The sequence below is a fragment of the Neopelma chrysocephalum genome, unplaced genomic scaffold (genome assembly GCF_003984885.1).
Source record: "Neopelma chrysocephalum unplaced genomic scaffold, ASM398488v2 Primary Assembly neopelma1_96921, whole genome shotgun sequence".
NCBI lineage: Eukaryota > Metazoa > Chordata > Aves > Passeriformes > Pipridae > Neopelma > Neopelma chrysocephalum.
In genome coordinates this window covers 3,682,181-3,702,310 of record NW_020925564.1, presented here as the reverse complement: position 1 = coordinate 3,702,310, position 20,130 = coordinate 3,682,181, and the positions used below count along the sequence as shown (strand labels likewise).

Below are 20,130 nucleotides of genomic sequence, written 5' to 3'. Positions count from 1 at the left end.
AATAGGTTAAGCCTGCTTAAATAGGAGAAAATTACACTTGTAGATGCAGTTACGATTCTTTAAAATGCAGGATTCTGCTTGAAGATTCTCACTGATATCAGAAAGAAATGTTAACTTTTCTCCTGATGTTGCAAAAGAATTTAACCAATTGATAGAGGCATGTTTGTATTTACCACATTGATATTATAATTTTCAGTGTTGCTTTCCCTCCCATACTGTTTTGAGTGGTTTTACTCCTTTAAAATATTTTGTTCTTGTGTATGAGTTAATCAAGTTAATAATTTGTGTTTTTCATACAACATTATCATCTAGCAGTGAAGAGTCCAGCACTGTCTACCACTTGCAACAGTATTGCTATGCTAGAAAAATGTATTTTCTGTCCTTTTCTCTGGTACCTACATTGCTTCTGATTTGTTTAAATTCAGTTTTCAAGGTACAATGACCATAATTAATAAAAAATTCTAACACTTATGAAGCATGGGGGGGTTCTGAAGACTTCCTCAGAAACTTTACAAAAGTGTGGTATAATCTTTAGTAGGTATTTAGGAAAGGGAGGTGTTGAAAGGTCAAATACAAGCTTTTCCTGAATGTCCACTACTCTTGTCAACCTTGTGGCCCAGCATCTGATCTCCAGAAATAGCAAAAACTGACAACTCTGATTATTTTCCACTGGCAGCTCTTGTCCCTTGACATCTTTCACAAGCAGCTCTTGTCTGCCTTAGAGTGGACACCTACAGAATCTAACAGTAGCCATTATGTGGGTCATTATGTTGATATAAACCGTTCTTCTCACATTTATGCCTCATTTGCTGGACAGTGGTATATGTTGTGATCATTATGAGTCATTGTCCTCTGGGTGAACCTTGCAACTCTAATTGCATAACTTTCTTAGCTTTTAAATACAGAATTTTACCTCTTAAAAGACCAGATAGAATGGCAGTCTTGTCTAGAAAGGCATGTATAATTTCTCATTATCAAGTGTGCCAAAATGACAGTGGATTTCTGGCTGTATTAGTGCAGCCTCTTAGTAGCCTTCTCAAGGGTAGCTATGGAGTTGATAGTTAAATTAGATATGACATTTGCCAAGGAGACAGATACCTCTTCTGTAAGGTTATCTTCTGGAGCTGAGTTTCTGTTTCTGTAGTTATGGTCTGAAGAGAAACATCAAAATTGTATGACTTGCATTAATCAAAGATTAATTCACTGCAGAGTATTACCTATTTGGTTATTCCAATAGTAATTTTTGTTTTTCTAGCCCATGGAATTATCACCACCTTTGTCAAAATCTGAAGCTGCTTTGTAAACTAGCAGTGCCGTAAGGGATTTAATTTTAAAACCAAAGGGGTTTAACTAAATGGTTTTTCTTGGCTGAGTAGTGTGCGTAATATATTTTTTTTAATGTACAAAATAGTTACACTTAAGAAATTGATCCTTGAGGAAGTTGAAATGCAATTGTTGCCTAGTGTATGAGGTGTTTATGGCTATTTGTTTTAGTGATCTGTGCAGGAACTGTAGCCTGAAGCTATTAATTTCTAATTCCAGTTTGGGAATTGGTTTGTCATATGAATTTGGACCTGTGATTGAGTCTTTCTGGTTTGCATCTTCCATACGTAACTTATGAAGATAAGTACTCGAGGCCTTGATTCAGTGAAGAACTTAAGCACAATCTTAACTGTACACATTCAAGTAACCTTGTTCCTCAAATTTCCCTTGTGTTTTTCCCAGAAGCACTTGTGCTGGAATAGTATGTTGACATAGGCTAAATTTGTGCTTCATACCATAAAATATTTTTCCCGGTTGGAACTGTTTTTTGTCTCCAAGTAGCATAAAACAAGAGTATAGTGGTGATTATGCTTTGTAATATTTCCAAAACACTCTAACTGCATAATAATTGGATATTTATTTGGTTGTGTATTACTTGGCAGTATGGTCAATAAAGATAGATTTTAATTTCTAGAATAAGGAAGTACTACCAAATAATTCTGTTGTGTCTCAGTGTCTCTTTTTATTAATGGGCAAGAGCATGATGATTGGGAGAAAGTTTTCTGTGTTTTTTCCACTTTTGTACAGCTGTATATCCTGGCAAATTCTGGTGTTTCGTTAGTAAATCAGTAAACGTGTATATGGATGACAATAGCAGTCCCTAAACATTCCAATCTAATTTTAACTATTAATCAAGTTTTCTAGTCATAAGTACAGTGACCACAAACAGGTTGAATTAGAATGCAAATATTAATTTTGTTCATTAAAAATTGTGAAAAATACAGGGGGGAATGGAATGAGAAAGCAGCTGTTAATAAGTTTTTTACAGTGCTGTGAATTACAGCTTTTAAAAAGAGCAAGATATCTTCCAGTCTTTAGCTTGTAGTGGTTTTGCACTGACAGCTATGTTTTTTACTGATAGGCTATGCTGTAGATTGCAGAAGGGGTTTTTTTTGTTTGTTTCTGCTGTGATTTTGATGAGATGCCTCTTTGAACTGAGTTATAAATACAGTGACTATTCTTTAAACTTACACAGTGTAAAGACAGGTGAAATTACTGTAATTGTTTTAATGTACATATATATAATAATATAATTATTTTAAATAATAATGGAATTATATATGTACATTATATATATTGTTATATTATTATACATATGTGTATATGTATAAATAATAACGAGATAATAGAATATAATACAAATATGCTATAAATATTTCATGTTGGTGGTTTCTACAGATATAAGAACATCTCCCTTTCTGTGGCCTCCTGTCCACATTTTAAAAAACAGTTGCTTGACTAATGGGTCACCTCTGAGCTTAGTTTCTGGAGATGGTAAATAGCTGAATTTCTGGAATCACTAGATAGTTTATGGATTCTAATTCATCTATAAGAATTTGTTGCTTGTGCTTCATCTCAGGTAGCCAGAATTAGTAAACATCTTTATTGATTTGAACCTTAACTTTAGGTTAAGGTTAGGGTTAAATTCTTCATTCCATATGCACATAAAAGTAGTGCAGCTATTTAGGGAATTCAGTGAACGAAAGACTGGTTTTTACCCCTTGTATTTATTGTGTGCCTTTATGATCCACAGTCACATGCAAAGAATTATTTTGTTCCAGGAATTAATAAACAAACAAAAATCGTAATTTTCAAAAATGGCAACGCTGTAGTTCTGTAAAACTAGTTTTACAGATTAATGTAAAACTGAATCTCTGTGGTCTGAGCTCTCAGAGCTTTCTCAAAGTTTATCAGCATCATAGCATTGTAAATCAAATAGTTTATAGTTACTTTGACATTTGCTAGAGAGAAAAGTTTAGGTCCAGCACAGCCTAAGAGGGTCATTTTACATATTCCACATATGGAAAATTCAGTGCATAATAGAAAGTTTACTTATTTAAGTTATGTAATTTAACTGTTTCTTTTTCTTGTTCTAGCATGCTATGTATTAATTTCTCCTAACTAACGCACTGCTGCTAACAAGTCTTTGAAGCCCTGTTTTTTCTCCTTTTATTTTAACTTTTTAGAACCTTTCAGTTTTTCTCATTCATCTAAAGTTTTGGTGGGATCAGGGCTTGTGTCCTGCCATCCATGAAAAATCATGGATATGGTTTTCCTATCTCTCCTTCCAAAGTTACCGTTGAGATTTTTCCAGCCTTTGCTGCTATTTGTACTAATTATATCTACTCTTTTACATGGTAGTGGTCCTATCTTCAGCCAGGCTTAATCACAGTGAGGTTTTCTCTACTAGGTTCTTATTTGTGACGAATACCAAATCAGAAAGAATGTTTTTGTCAAAGTAATTGTTACTGTTTTAGTGGGTACCACTCACCCTCAGGAATAACTGCTGACTATGCCAGTTAATGTCAGAGTACAATACACTCTGACCAGGTTCTTTTAGATATTCCATGTGTGAAGGGTTTAGTGAATAACACAGAATTTTCTTATTTGAAATTACTTGACATTACATGGGATTTCGATTTAGCAGAGTGATACAGCAATGCACTTAAATCACAGTTAAGGTACAAATTATGTTTAGCAGAGTGTAGAATTGTAATATACAGTTCAATGACAATACAAGTAAAAATCACGTTGAGCAAAGTGTAGTATTTGCAATACACAGTTCAATCACTAAACAAAAGTGAATTTTATTATGGGATTCTCATGGTATGCTGAAGGACAATCAGAGTATGCTGGTATCTAAATGCATCTTTCAGGTCTGTCAAATTGTCTTTTTTTAAAAATGGTTTTTTTTAACTCTGAATTTTTCTGGCTTCTGAGAAGATTTTGAGATCTGCTACAATTGGTGTATTACACTTTTTGATATTAAACTTTTTTTAATGAAGCACCCCACTGCTTTTTTTTGGGAGGTAAACCTTATTTGATCCAGGAGCTCCTGGACTCAACCTCCAGAACTCTGTTTTATTTACATACAGTTTTTATGAGAACTGAAGTATTAATAGATAATTTGGCAATTAGACTCTATAGCGAAAATGTATACATACTTTACAGTACTTTTACTGCATGGTATCATACAAGAAATTAAATGTCTTGAACAGTATAATAAATTAAAAAGGTTTTATTTTCATATTTGACTATGAAATCTATGGCTTTCATTACGGAAAGAAAAAAAGACAATTTCTGAAACTGAGTTTGCTGATACACCACAGGAACAGTAAAGTTTGGAAGTTACAAGTCGTTTTCCCTTACTGTCTTTTTTTTTAATTCTTATTTTTTTTATTATCATTATTATTATTATTTCCTCCAGGACATTTTAAACTATAGCTAATGCCTCCCAGGGCTGAGATTATGCTTAACTACCTGAAAAATAACAGATGCTGCTGTGCTCTTCATAGCGGAGAATGCTGCCTTACAAAGCCAGGAAACATCAGTGGAACATAACCCCAAGCAGCAAAATCATTGTTGAGATTGGCAAAAGCAAATTGTACTGTATTAGCGTCTATGGCTTTTCACATCTGCTGGGTTAAATCAGCAAATACTGGCAGCAGCGCATTCTGCAAATGGCCCAAATGTTTTCTGTCTGATAATTTGAGTTTAACTTAGTAAGCGAAAACTGTTCAAAGCAATAGTATTGTGTGTCGGGGCAAGTTTTCCACAAACTATTAAACGAATAACATTAGTGAAAACAATCACTTCATTCACTTACTCCCTTGGAAAGCAGCATAGTAACTTTTTATAAGTACTTTGCTTTAGAAGGAGTTTCCTTTGTATCAAAACAGATTCTGGGCTATAATTTTCTTTTTGTCTACACAGTTTGTTTTAATGAATCATTTCACTTTTCTTAAACATGTGAAGGGGTACAGATGCACGTAAATAACCACATTCATGAGAACTGGTATAGCTGGAATTACATTACAGAGATTAATTGATCCTATATAAATATTATTTTTAGGTACATATATAACAGAACTATTAAGAAGTGTAGCACTGCTAATCACCTTGTAGTATCAGTACCACTATGGCTAAATGTGTCGTGGTTTAAGCCCCCCTGACAATCAAGCACCGCAGAGTCACTCACTCACTAACTACCCCACCAACTAGAATGGGGAGAGAATTGGAAGATTCTGTTACCATTCACTGGCAGGGCAGTACAAGAAGCAGAAAGTGCTTGACGCTGTTCAAGCACTGTTCAGCAACAGCTAAACCATCTCTGTATTATCAAGACCATTTTCAGCTCAAATCCAAAATATATCCCTGTATTAGCTACTGTGAAGAAAATTGACTCTACCCTAGCCAAACCCAGCGCAATACAGTAAGGTTTATATCGACTGTTATGCATCTGTTTAAAGTCATTAATTGTATCATTGAGTGTTTCCTTTTTTCTTTTGGAAAAAAGAGCACTTGGTCTATCCCCTTAGGAAGCAAAATATGTAACCTAATAATGAATTGGATCTGCTAAAGTAATATTACAGCAAAGCATTTTACTTGCAGTGAAATAAAAATGCCCTGGGTGTTTAAGATCTGCAACCACCATTAGTGGTGACAGTAAGGAGGTGCTTAGGAATATGCTGCATTACATCATCCAGTTAATACATTTTTTTGGCTGGTATTAATTCGTTTTAGGCTTCATCATGAATAACAGAAGTTACAAGCAATAGGCTTCATTCTTGTAAGAGTATTTAAAAACCATGTGCATACTAAGAAACTTATGTGATAAGCTTTCCTTGGGAGGCTAGAAGAGGCAGGAATGTCACTCTTGTATGAAGGCCGCTCCATGTAGTTATTGTTAAAGCAAAGACAAAACCAGTAATGTTTAATGATGCGTTGATAATGCATTTGAATCCAAGTAGCATGTATTGTCAAAGTGTGTCTGGTAAAGGACTTTGAACTCAGTTTAAACATATGGCCAGCTTTGAAGGTTTACATCTTATCCAGGAAATTTCTGGATCCTTTAAACCGTAGTACCTAATACTGTAGCAGAATTCAAGTCAGTCTTCTTACTCATAAATACAATTTAAGTATCAGTGCTTAAGAACTGAATGCTATGTTCCTTCTACCGGAGTCCAATACTCTCTGACCAGGTTCTTTTAGGTGTCCCACATGAGAAGTATTTAATATTTAATATCAAATATACTGTAACATGTATGATGTTACTTAGAATTTTGCATTAGCAGAGTGATGCAACAATATACTGAAATCACAATACAAGCACAATGTAGTAGTTGCAATATACAATTATATTACAGTAGAAATGTGATTCCTGTTACTGGACTGTGTGTGCTTACTGTCATGTGATTGAAAGTGAATCAGATAATTATAGTTTTATGTTAAGCAATACTGAATTCCTTGAAAGAGCACTTGTATTTCAGGCTAAATGTAGCATTTGCACTAGAACATGGTGTTGTGTGAGATATTTATTTTTTGTAGCTGTAGCAGTGGCCTCAACTTTAAAGACAATATTTGTTTCCGTGGTAGTAATTACTATATCTAAAGTGGAGTGTTGTTATTAAGATGGAGATTAAACAACAGGAATAGATCAGCTGAAGACTGTAAAGATTGTTCTTTGAGGATTTGTCAGTGTGTCTATGTGTTATGCATGAGCGTGCAGTCTCTTGAACAGTGCTGTCAATTGAGGTGCAAATGTAAATTAAATTTCCTTGTCATGGTTAGCAGGTTCAACTCCTATATTTTTCTTTTATTCTCTCTGACATCAAGATGTATTCTGTACTATAGTTGAGTTGAAGTTTCTGTATGAAAGAATATTGAGAATGTATTACACGCTTTTGTCTTGATTAACTCTTAATTTGGAATGTAAGTTTCATGCTGAAAAGCTGAAAAAAGCAAATGGCACATCAGAGTTCACACAAGAGAATTCTGTTGCACATCTCTGCAGAGTCCTGTTCATGTACTTACTGTCAGTGAACTGTGAGAAAGTGTCAGAAACTTGATCTGGGTTACAGCAGACATGGAAGTCAAGATAGATTCCCTAGCTCCATTTCATGTGCTGTGTGAAGAAAATGCTCTTCATAGATGTATATTATGTTTCATATCACTGCATCAGCTGACCTGAATCTTTCAAATTGCCTGTCTTAGGCCATTGGTAGCTGCTCTTAGAGCAAGGTCAGGTTATCACAATGAAAGTTTGACTGAATAATGACACGTCATAGAGTGTTTTTGGTTAGCAGCATTGCATAAGTGACTATTCATCAAAACTTGCTCTACCAGCACTGAGACAGCATTCTCAGGCTCTTTCAGAAAAATGCCAATATGTGAAACATTGTGTTTGTAGAGCTTCTTGAAACATTACATACTGATCTTATAAAAGAGATGTTTGATTTTTGGGGAGGCAGTGTGTGAGTTTCTTTTACTGTGGGAACAGATGCTTCCTCTACAATTTTTGCAGGTTTTGAGTACTGGGATTTGGCACTGATACACAATTGAACTGGAAAGTATGCCTGCTTATGACAGTGGAGTTTCTAGATCTTTCAGTCAGTATGGACACCACAAATAGTTCTCTATTCTTAGTCTGAGAATCCTCAGTTAAAGTGGATTTCGAATGGAGCCAATTGGATGGTGCAGTTGCCTTGTGTCCTTCTAACAGACACATCTGATCAAAGAAACACTGAGCTCACCTGAGGCACCTGAATATCTGCCCTGAAACCTCATGCATCAATGGGAGTTGGGAAAGTAAATTTGTTTTAGGCTAAGTCACTGATTGCTCTTCAGCTAAGTAGTAAGTAGTGAAAGAAGTCAGTAAAGACAATAAGAGGAAGTGAGAAGTACTGGATAAACAGAAAAAAAGTAGTCTAAAAATTCCCCAAGTTTTCCAAGGTTTTTTGGGACATAAATAAGACTTTAATATTATCAAATGGACGAGTGGAGAAAGGCTATGAACTGTGCTAAGGCAGCAGTGTTTCTTACATCAAGTGATTATATACTCTATGCTTTCTCTCAAGCAGTTGGTGAACTGTGGGTTTTTTGTTTGTTTTTATTACCTGTTGTGGATAACCAGATTCTCAGTTTTTATTAATTGTGCATAACTTCTCTGACTACATGGAAACCAGGAAACTCCACCTATACTGCCAGAGAAGCTAATCTGGAAAATCTTACTTGCACTGATATTGGTGCACTTTGGAAAAAAGCACACAAAGTGCAACTGCCCAGGTTCTACTAGTGTAGAATATTTATAGAGAAGATTCCATATTCTGCCTGGTGAGGAAGTTGTTTAAAGCAGCATTGTTGTCATATTCTGTCATGGGAGTCATGTACTCTGTAACTTTTTTTTTTTTAAATATCAATTTCTTTGACATTTGATTATTTCAGTGGATGGGTTGGTGAATGTTGATTATAAGGAGATAAATTATTATTTCTGAAGCCCTTGAAAGGTGACGACTTATGCTCAAGGTTGCTTAGGAAATTCCTGAGGAGAACTGAAATTCACTAGCCATACACAGTAGTGATAACAGGATCAAACAAAGCTTGATCCTTAAGAACATCTATTCTGTCTACTCTTAATTTTGTATCTCATTAGTGTAACATTCCTTTAAAAAGTACTGGGTTAGGCAGTCTCCCTCTGAAAGGAGGAGGGATATTTTTCCTTTTCAGTCATACCTCAGAGGAGGTAGAAGGCAGAATTAGAGATGATAGAGATGGGGGTAAATGAGTGTTTGCTTCTAGTCAATAGCAAATTGGAATAGTTGTTCTAATCATAAAGTAAAGAAGAAAACAAATTTACTAAGATACTGGTTAATTTTTTTGAGATTGTGAAAGATGCAGTCTGGTACATATGTGTATGACAATTTGTCCCTGGCTTCATTTGGAATGAGGTTTGAGAATAAATGCAAAACTCTTGAAAGCAACAAAATGCTGCTAAATGCCAGCTGTCTCCTGCATTCTTTTCAACTTCTTAGTTGGGGAAGGATTTGTAAAGATCACACAACAGGGAACTGAAGTTATGGGGTTTATATGCATATAAGATATAAATATTGTTCTCAACAAAAGCAGAACCAATATAGTGATGAACTCAGCAATCAACTGTAGACAGTGGAAAGCCAGAACACTGACTGAGGGAACTAGAGTTATCATCCTAGAATGGGTTCCAGGACTGGAAATTGGAGGATAGGTTTTTGAATAAAGGAGAGCATAAGAGGCTGAGGTTCAAGGTGAGGCTTCAACTCTCATGGAGGAATTATTCAGCAGTGATAAGGATATCAGTTTCGAAGAAGTGGATAATAGATATGGAAGATGTTACAAACCTGCACAACAAATTTTGTGTGCCTCTTTATTTTCTTCATAAAGCACAATCAAGCTCTGTAAGTTTACAAATATAATGAAAGTATTTAAAATAATGGCAGTATAAGCTCCTGAAAGTAAACAATGGGAAAGGAAGAATGAAAAAAAAGTCAGTAAAGCTAAATCATGAGACTGTTCTGTAAGGGAAAATTTAAATAGATAGAAACGGAACTAGAGGAATAGATTTCAGAGCTTTTTGTTTTACAGTTCTTTAAAATTGCAAGCAATAGAAAAAATGATTGGACACAATATTTTTAACTAAAAGCTTTGTTAAGCTTTTCACTTGAAAAACAAGTAATTAAAAAAACTATAAAAGTAATGCTGGCATTTTACATGTTCATCTTTTCCTTCTGTTCAGCTATTTCTTCACTGGTGTTCTTTTGAAGCTAAGTTATTCACCACAGAGCTCTGGTGCTGAATATTGACAGCTTTTTTTTCAGCTGGAAAAATCCTTCTACCTGCATTATTGGCAAATATTTGTTGAATTGATATTAGTTCTCTAGAGAAACTATAGAAATGGATTAAAATTCACATACAGAATATATTAATTAATTTATTTTTACTACATTTGGCTTGCTTGTAGACAAATATTTTAGTCAATATTTTACTCAATGATAAAATATTGTCAGCTTTATAGTGGTTCTGTAGCAATGTGTGACAATTTATCATAGGAGACCCATAAAGCTACTGCATTTTCATAAAGTGAAGGTGGCAGTCACGGGCTGAAGGAATGTGATGAGTCAGCTTAATGTACTTCATTAAATATTCCTCTTTTGTTGGAATTTTCTTCTTCTAAACTAAACAATTTTTCTTAAATACGTCATTAGAAGGGAACTATATGCTATAGACTTTTTTTTTATCTGAAAGTTTTATTCAAAACTTTTCACATTTTCCTTTCCACGTTCAAGTTATGATTATTTTAATTGACACCTACATGTCTTCTCATTGAGTGTGAAAGATTTAATAGGCACTGTCCTGCCTGTTAAATGCATATCCTGGTAATTCTTTTGAGATTGTAATTGTTCCGGTACTCCCTGGCTATTAAGTTTGCCTCTTTTTCCCCTTTGGAAAGTAAGTATTAGTCTCCATAACGAGTTGTGAGGTGACATTCTGTGTGAAGAGTGATTTGTGTGGTGCTGCTTGGGCAGGAATGCAACATGTTCCATCCATAAGGAATTTAAGACGGAGTGCATGGAGTGATAGGAGATAGAGGTTGGAGGGATTAAGTAGTGGGAGAGTGAGACGTAATGTTGTGGATATGAATACAAATTGTAAACAGTAGAGCTAGTGGCATACTTTCTTATGCTGTATGTGGAGCAGTCAGCTCATGACAGAGGTGTCAAAGCACTTAATTGTGCACTTGTCCTGACACAACATTCTTTTAGACTTCTGCATCTGTGTTGCCACACAGGCTTCGTATAACACTTTGTTAGTGCACGACAGACTCATTGTTTATCTTCATTCCATGACTACAATATAACCAATTGTTTGTTTTCTTTAAGAACTGCCTGAGACTACCTTAATTGAAGAGAAGGTTCAAGAGACAGAGGCATGGGCCAGGCCTCTGGTCTACCTTTGGCAGACGAGAGAACCCAATTTCAGTGCTGAAAAAGAATACAATGCAGCTTGTGCAAAAAAGGAACCTCACTGTGCCATTTGTACTCTTCTCATGCCATACTCTAAGGTAAGCAAGATTCTTGCAGCTCCATCTCTGGGTGAAGCGTTAAATAACTGGCTGGCTACTGATGCCTGCTTAGCTGGTGTTACAAAAAATTCAGGAGCCGTTTAGCTGGGGTGAGATAAGAAAGGGATTTAATTATGCCAAGGCAATAGATGTTACGACGCGCGCGCGCGCGCCGGGCTGTGCCCGGGATGTTACATTTATAACAATATTTGGCCAATCCTAAGTGTGTCCACCCTATAACTTTTGGCCTGGTCCACCCCCTGGCCCGCCTCTCGAAATTGGGTCTGGGGTGCTTTTTGGGACCCCCTCTTCATCATCTTCCTCATCTTCAGCGTACAGAGAGCAGGGTGACCCAGTTCTTTGACTCTGTCCTGCGGTTTAGGCCAAGATACAAGCGTTCTCCAAACAAGACAGGTTTGCCTTGACTAAGAGACTAAACATCATCTGCTGGATATGGGGGTATGGAATGGGGTGAGATGATTAAGGAATGTATAAACTAAAGGGTACTATGGGGAGGAGGGAGAAAGGGTTTCTAAAATCTACTTCTATTACCTATAAAACTTATAAGGTAGAAAAATAAGAAAATCATTATGGGCTTAAGGCATCACTACTTAATTTCCAGTAAATTATAAACCAGATAAGCTTATGCATTTCATTTGTAAGAGAGGTAAATAAACTCAAAATTGTTAAATCTAGAACTGGTACTCTGTTCCGCTGCATCTCCCCTTGGTTGCAGACAGTGTATGCCTTTACTACCATTTATGCAAGATTGATGTTACTGTGTGTGTGCTTGCCCTTGAAATTTCAGTTTTTGAGGTGGTGAACTCTAATAGGTTTGCATCTTTTAGCTATTTCCTTAAATGCCCATCTTCAAATACTTTTTATGAGAACCTCTTTTATGTTGCCTTCCTTCAGTGTTGAAGAAGTGTTTTCACAGTACTTAGGCCTTCTTGGGAAAAGTATTACCACAGAAACAGTCTAATGCAGAGCACTGTTTGATAATGGCTTGTGGAATTAATGTGTCAAATGTCAACTAAAAATGCTATCGTAGTATACTATATTACTAATTCTGAAGCTGCTAAGCTGGAATTTCCTCAGCATGGGAACCAGGAAAAAAACATTGCACTGGACCGAGTTCAAGGGCTCAAGAGATACAGTATCATTGAACACCACTGCAATAACAGTAGTTTGCAGACTGAATTCTATTCTAGAGTTCACAGTTATTTTGAACAATCAAGGTAGAATGGCTGTGATAAATACCTAGAAGTAGGTAATTTTCTCATGAAACTGTTATACTGTTGATGCAGAAGTTGGGAGGGGAGGATAAGTTTCGTCATAATCAAAAGGAACAGTAAAACTCTCCTTTCTTTTACTTAAACATAAATTTTGTTTATTTTCCAGCCAGACAATCATGATGAAGAAGGTCCTACTTTCAGGGAAGCAAACTCAGCAGAAACACTGATGGCAGAAAATGAAAAGACTAAACCTCTTATTCCGGAGATGTGTTTTATTTATAGTGAAGAAAACACTGAAAACTATCCATCAAATGCCTTTATTGAAGAAGATGGAACAAGTCTTCTGATTTCCTGTGCAAAGTGTTGCGTACGGGTTCATGCAAGTAAATAATCTAATGGTTCTGTTGGCAGAAATGTAGTTTCAGATTTTCTTTTATTGATAAATAATAGTTATCTAGGCTTCTAGCATGGCTCTAAAAGTACTTGGCAAACATTTCCATATGTAATGCTTCAATCACTGTCCAATTTTTTTTTAAAAATACATTAGATTTTCTATTACTTTTTAATGGTTTCTGTGAAAATATTGAAGAATTAACTTTCCTGGAAACTTTCAATAATCACAAACTTCTGATTCTTGTTTCTATTCTGATCAACTAAATTACTCTTTTGCTTCTCATATTTTAAGCCACTGTGTGATGTTACTATGCCCTTCCTAAGTACTCAGGGTAAAATTCTGCTGGAGAACTTGAGAATATTCCTATTAACTTTATGTAGTAATTTCCTTCACCTTACATTCTTTTTTATTGCAAGAGTTACTGATAAATGCATGGACTTACTGCAGTAACTTCTAAAGGCAGTAGAACTTGAATAGGTAACTCTGATGTCCGTATGATATTCAGAAATGTGGTATAATTGCATAGGTGTCAATATATTAAGTAAAATTTTTACTGCAGGGAGAATTCAGGATTTGCTGTTGTACTGACAGAACTAAGAAATACCCTGTGATTTGGGGTTTTGGGTGTTTGGGGATTTTGTTGTTTGTTTTGGTTTTTAGTTTGGCTTTGGCTTTGTGGGGTTTTTTTGTTTGGTGAGGATTTTTGTGGTTTTTTTTGTTTTGGGCTTGGTTTTTTTTTGTGTTTTTTTGAGTTTTGGGAAGATATGTTTCATAGACTATGGAATTAGCAGACAGCCTGGATTGGAAAAGTCTTCTTTGTCCCAGGACATGTGCTCTACTATTGTTTATATACAGTTGAAGTGTATGATGTTATTAATAGAAAGAATATAATAATCAATACAGCTCTCTTGTTCTAGGTTGCTATGGTATTCCTTCTCAAGAAATCCATAATGAATGGTTGTGTTCACGATGCAGAAAAGAGGCCTGGACAGCTGTAAGTTTCATGTGTTGCTTAGCTATCTAAAACATTAGAAATTAAGGGGAGGGGAAAAAAGTAGCACATGCATTATTTCATGTGGAATGCAGCCTGCATATTTTTTCTGAACACTCTTGCTGGAGAAAACTTATTTGTAAAATAAGATGAGATTTCAATGTAAAATGTAATGGCATTTTTATAGACAAAATTGGAATAGTTTTATAGACTCATGAAAAAGATTGGCTAACAGAATATAGTTGTGTGAAAAACGTTCAAGGAAAGAACTGAAAATTAAGATGCGCATAAGAGAGAGAAAAAAATGAGCTTTCTCATAAATAGGTATAATCCAATTTTCATCTTTCATTGTTTACCTGAGTACCTTGTTACAGCTTCTTTATCAGATAGTCATGAGTTTCAGGATCTCCTGAAACATACTCGTGACTACTGTTCTAGAGTAAGGGGAAAGTTGATAGGAAAAGCAAAACTCTGTTCTAGCAAGTGACAGGTTGCTATGATCTCAGAATTTTATTATCAATTAAACCAACAGGGTCAGAAAGCCCCACTACTCTGTGAAAAAGTTTTGTTAATTTCTTTTCAGGGATGATACAGCTATGATTTGCAAGCATGGGAGTTCTAAGGAGAACCATTCTTATTCATGAAATACCATGTATGACAGCAATAGGACTGAATGCCATGTTCATGTAAAAAAACACTGAAAAATTTAGTATGTTGCCTTGGAACCTGATGTTAACTTATTAACGGAAATGCATTTGAGGGGAAATTTGGAGAGACTCTTTGTCTTTTGAGTATAGTATAGACGCCTGGTGGTCTAGTGGTTAGGATGCGGCGCTCTTACCGCCGCGGCCTGGGTTCGATTCCCGGTCAGGGATAGTCCCCTGGGCAGATGGAGCTCATTAGCCCTGTGAGGCCATCCATCTAAGAGAAGGTCACTCTAAACAAACCTACGTCCTGAGGACCTCACTGCCATTGTCCAAGCTTGCTTGGCCCCGGCAGATGAACCTTAGGATTAAAGGGTGGGCTCAGTTCAGCACATGCTGTGTCTCACCTAAAAGATCCATTGCGCAGGCTGGAAAGGTAAAAGACCTTTCCCAAAAATCTTCGTTCATGAAGGCTGGCCATACATACATTTTTTAAAAGCAAAAGTCACTAAAAAAAAGTAAACCAAAATTCAGTCTTATAATTTGTTAATGCTGTGTTGTAGAAAGGATTCTAAAATAGTTCTGGAGTTTAACAATATTTTACTACTATTCTTGAAGAGGACATTTAGATAGCATTGGAAAGTGAAAGATAAGAACAATAGTGAGGTGGCTGACTTGACTCACATTCAATATGGGTCAATAGTAGAGGAACTTGATAATATGATAGAAAAAAAATGTTGGGGAGAAGATCAAAGCTTAACTTGACTTGGCAAACTTTTTTGGGGAAAATTAACACCCATGGAAAACATTAGTTTGAGAAGAACTATTCATCATCATGGCTAGGCTTCGCGAACGAAGATTTGGGAAGGGCTCTACCCACTTTTCTTGCAAGCGCGTTGGTGGCTAAAAAGGCCAATACGAGAAAGGCAAGTCCGGTTGCAAAAGACACAGCAGAAAGACTCCTTAGAGGGTATATTCTGCAAGGCTCGATTCTTTCTGCGTTGTCTTTTCTCCTCAAGGGTGAATCTGCGTGCTTTCTCAAAAGCATCAGCAGCGTTATAAATGGTGTGTCTCCAGGCCTCCCGATTAGAGGCCAGAGTGGACCAGTTATGGTGATCAATATGCCCGAGGCTGAGTTGTTGCTTCAGGGAGTCCTTGTATCTTTTCTTCGGCGCTCCTCTCTTGCGGCAGCCGGAGGCAAGTTCACCATAGAGCAGGATCTTAGGGAGGTGGTGGTCCTTCATCCTGGAGACGTGCCCTGCCCAACGCAGCTGCGTTCTCAGTAACATGGCCTCAATACTTGTAATTGCTGCCTGTTCGAGAACTGATGTATTGGTCACATAATCTGACCAGTGGATGTTTAGGATTGTACGGAGGCAGCATTGATGGAAGCATTCTAGGAGACGCAGGTGGTGGCGGTAGATGACCCATGTTTCGGAACCATATAAAAGGGTAGACAGCTCTATGGCTCTGTAAACACTGATCTTGGTACTTTTCTTCAAGTGTTTATTACGCCATACTCGTTTATGGAGTTTTCCAAAGGCACTATATGCCTTCGCTAACCTATTGTCTATCTCCCCATCAATCTTACCATCTGAGGAGATGAGGCTGCCTAGGTAATTAAACTGTTGGACTGAATTGAGTTCTGATTGGCCGATGGTGATGTGGGGATGATGGAAGACTTCCTGAGGTGCAGGCTGATGGAGAATTTCTGTCTTCTTTAAGCTGACTTCCAGCCCAAAGAGCTCAGCAGCATCTGCAAAGCAGGATGTTAAACGCTGCAGAGCTGCTTCTGTGTGGGCAACAAGGGCAGCGTCATCAGCGTAAAGCAGCTCCCGGACAAGATGGTTTAAGGTCTTAGTGTGGGCCTTCAGTCGCCTTAGGTTGAATAGGCTTCCATCAGTACGATATTGAATGTAGATACCGTCCTGATCATTGAGGTCTGCCGTGGCCCTTTGGAGCATCATACTGAAAAAGACTGTGAATAGGGTAGGAGCGAGAACGCAGCCTTGTTTCACACCATTCTTTGTTAGAAAGGGCTCAGAAAGTGTGTTGCCATATCTGACTTGGCCGTGCTGATCCTCATGAAGTGAGATGATCATTTTAAGGAACTTGGGGGGACAACCTAAACGTTCCAAAATCTGCCACAGACCTTTTCTGCTCACAGTATCGAAAGCCTTGGTGAGGTCAACAAAGGTTACATAGAGACCTTTGTTCTGTTCCCTACACTTCTCTTGCAGTTGTCTGAGAACAAATATCATGTCTGTGGTGCTCCTGTTGGCTCTGAAGCCACACTGACTTTCAGGTAGAATTTCTTCTGCTATAGCGGGTATTAGTCTGTTCAGGAGTATTCTTGCCAAGATTTTGCCAGCAATGGAGAGCAGAGTAATACCACGGTAATTTGAGCAGTCTGATTTAGTACCTTTCTTCTTATACAAGGTGATGATGACTGCATCACGAAGGTCTGATGGTAGTTTGCCTAGTTCCCAACAGCGCACCACGAGCTCATGAAATTTAGCATGGAGTGCAAGGCCCCCATGTTTCCAGACTTCAGGTGGGATTCCATCAACCCCAGCTGCCTTGCCGATTTTCACCTGCTGTATGGCCTTGAGGGTTTCTCCTAAAGTGGGGGCAGTATCCAATTCGTATTTCACCAGTTGTTGTGTGATGGATTGAATTGCTGAATCTGGTACTACACGGTTGGTACTGAAAAGAGTCTGAAAGTGTTCAGACCATCTATTCAGGATGGAGGTTTGATCTGTCAGAAGTGTTTGACCATCTGCACTGAGTAGTGGGCATGTTTTACTGAATTTGCTTAGTTCTGTTCTGTTATGATGCATACAAGTTTCTGAAAATAAGAAAGATCTGAATTTTAGGGAAAGTAATTTTAGCCAAATTATTTGAGGAGATGAGATGAAGCAGTAGAGAGATATCAAAACCGTACAGAAAATAGCTGAGTGGAAATTTTATGTGATGAGGTTTTAGAATTGGATTTTTGCAAAAGCACACTCTAGGAACTGGAGAGAAGGCCCAGTGTATTCCTGTAATTTTATATCTTGGGTAACAAGAAGGTAATAGGGCTGAAATGGTGCACCATTCTCACCGTGCAAAGACTAGACAGTGTATGTTGGCAGTTTGGACAATTTATTTTATATAAGCTTTGCCTATTATATATTCAACTGTATTGCTGTGATTATATATGTATATTGATTACTGTACAGCTAAATCATTAGTGCTGACAACTTCATCTTTCTGTAGCTCTGTTTTGGTAACGTGAGTGAAATGAACTTGTAAAGTAAGAGAGCTCTTCGTACAGACATGTTTGTGGAAAAGAGTTCCATTCTTAATGCCTTAAGTAATTTTTAAGTTGGAAAGTTTTAATGAAATATCTGAGATTGAATATACCTCATTAGTATTACGTTTACTTACAAAGTTGTCCTCCAATCTGCTATCTTGTAGTCTTCATCATTAAATGCCATTCACATGTAAATGTGAACTGTTCATTTTCACCTGAAAGATGTAGGCGTGATAGATAGTAGGTATGTGTTACCTGAGTTAAATAGCAGAAATCCAGCTGTTTAAAGGATGTGAATAATGCTTTGTTATATACTTATACATGAATGATACACAATTCACTTTTTCTTTTTTAATAATAGTGTCTTTCAGAAGTCTTGAAATGCTGAAGCAATCTCAGAGCTATGTAGTGATTACTAGAGTTTGCAGAGCTTAGGTGAGGTGACATCAGCTTTTTAAAAAGGCAAGAAATGGATGACCTGAGGAAGTAGGTGGCAGTCAACCCATCAGGGATACCAGGAAAAATACTGATCGATCTATCAATTTCTAAAAACCCAGACAATAACAGAATACAAAGAGAGATATGTATTTAAGACAGATTGTGGGAATAAGGAATAAGCAAAAGATTTCATGAATCCTAACTTCTAGATGCTTTTGATAGTGTTTTAAATTCTGATGTAGCAGTAATGGAAGACATACAGTGAAAATTAATAGTTGCTAAATATATAGCAATATGGAATTCCTTTCAACCCTTAATATCTCAGGCCACCAGCCATCATTCTCATCAGACTCTTAAAAACATTGAGAGAATGATAAAGGTTTGGGCATTGTTTGCTAATTACTTTTCATGCCCTTAAGATATGTAGAAATCTAGACTGGTCTACTTTAAGCCATTTAAGATGATTGCACAGGAGCTGAAGGAGTATACTTCTTGTGAAGCTACGGAAGTGTTAAACTATATTGAAGAAATGGTATAAAATCATATGGAATTCAACAGAGATATATACAGTACAGTCGTCAGTTATGCACACGTAAGATGGGAATCTGTACCTAAGCAGTAGCTCTGGTTGCCAACTGCAGTTCTGACCACTCTGGTCACAAACTGAACGTAAATCATTAGTTCTATAGAACCTGAAACATCATATGAGGATGTTTAAGACTTGTAATAGAAGCAAAGTCTGAAAAAACTCTGCTCTCTTCAGTTTTAGAGAGAGCACAGCTGAAGAACTGCATCTCATAGTGAACATACAGGGCTGAAAAAACCATGTGCTTGAATGGGATGGAAGGAAACAAGAGTTGCAACTGAAAATAAACCAAAATTCTTTTAATCATTCCTAATAGATCTCAATCATGCCATAAGGGAGGGTTGAAAAGATTTAACCTTCTTAGTATAGCCAGAGGAAAGAAAAGAAAAGAAAAAAAGTTGCATTCTGTCATGTAAAATTATATGTGTATGACTAAGAGTAACACAATCAATTCCCATTCTCTCATTTTAGGGATAAGACAACTTGTAGAGACTTTAAGTTGCATCAGCAGAAGTTAATACCAGGACATTTTATGAATTTTTATTTCTAAAACTAGTGTACCATAAGAATAGGATATATAGAGATTTTACAGAAGGTACTCCTTCACAATTTTTAAAAACTTGTTAGATAAATGTTTTTTCAGGAATAGTTGAAGAAGACCTGATTGTGCCTTGGGGGAGAAGGATAAAATAGACAGGAAACCTTTTTTTTCTGTATTTCTCTTTTGCTTGTTTAAACAGTATTATTCATTGCAAAGCATTGTGATTGTAGTTATCTTTGGAAAAAAAATTATCAGTTTGATATAATAATAATAATAATAATAATAATAATAATAATAATGGCCCATCTTCGCGAACGAAGATTTGGGGAAAGGTCTTTTTACCTTTCCAGCCTGCGCAATGGATTTTTAGGTGAGACACAGCCTGCGCTGAACTGAGCCCACCCTTTAATCCTAAGGTTCATCTGCCGGGGCCAAGCAAGCTTGGACAATGGCAGTGAGGTCCTCAGGACGTAGGTTTGTTTAGAGTGTCCTTCTCATAGATGGATGGCCTCACAGGGCTAACGACCTCCATCAGGCCAGGAGACCGGGGAATCGAACCCGTGGTCACAGCAGTGAAAGTCCTGCAC

General features: G+C 36.8%; 1 protein-coding gene across 4 annotated transcripts in view; it reads left to right on the top strand.

Moving 5' to 3' along the window:
* KDM4C (lysine demethylase 4C) overlaps nt 1–20,130 on the top strand; it is a 248,398-nt gene that overhangs the window by 137,086 nt on the left and 91,182 nt on the right. For 3 of the 4 annotated variants that reach the window (XR_003532110.1, XM_027670574.1, XM_027670573.1), the window contains exons 13-15: nt 11,238–11,419; nt 12,821–13,037; nt 13,966–14,042. Coding sequence is in view for 2 of the 4 variants with exons in the window: in XM_027670574.1 (XP_027526375.1) it covers nt 11,238–11,419; nt 12,821–13,037; nt 13,966–14,042 (476 nt within the window). In the remaining 2 variants the exon portion in view is untranslated. Of the gene's footprint in view, nt 1–11,237; nt 11,420–12,820; nt 13,038–13,965; nt 14,043–15,246; nt 15,322–20,130 lie in introns of all 4 variants that reach the window. The other variant, XR_003532111.1, reaches the window with a different exon arrangement.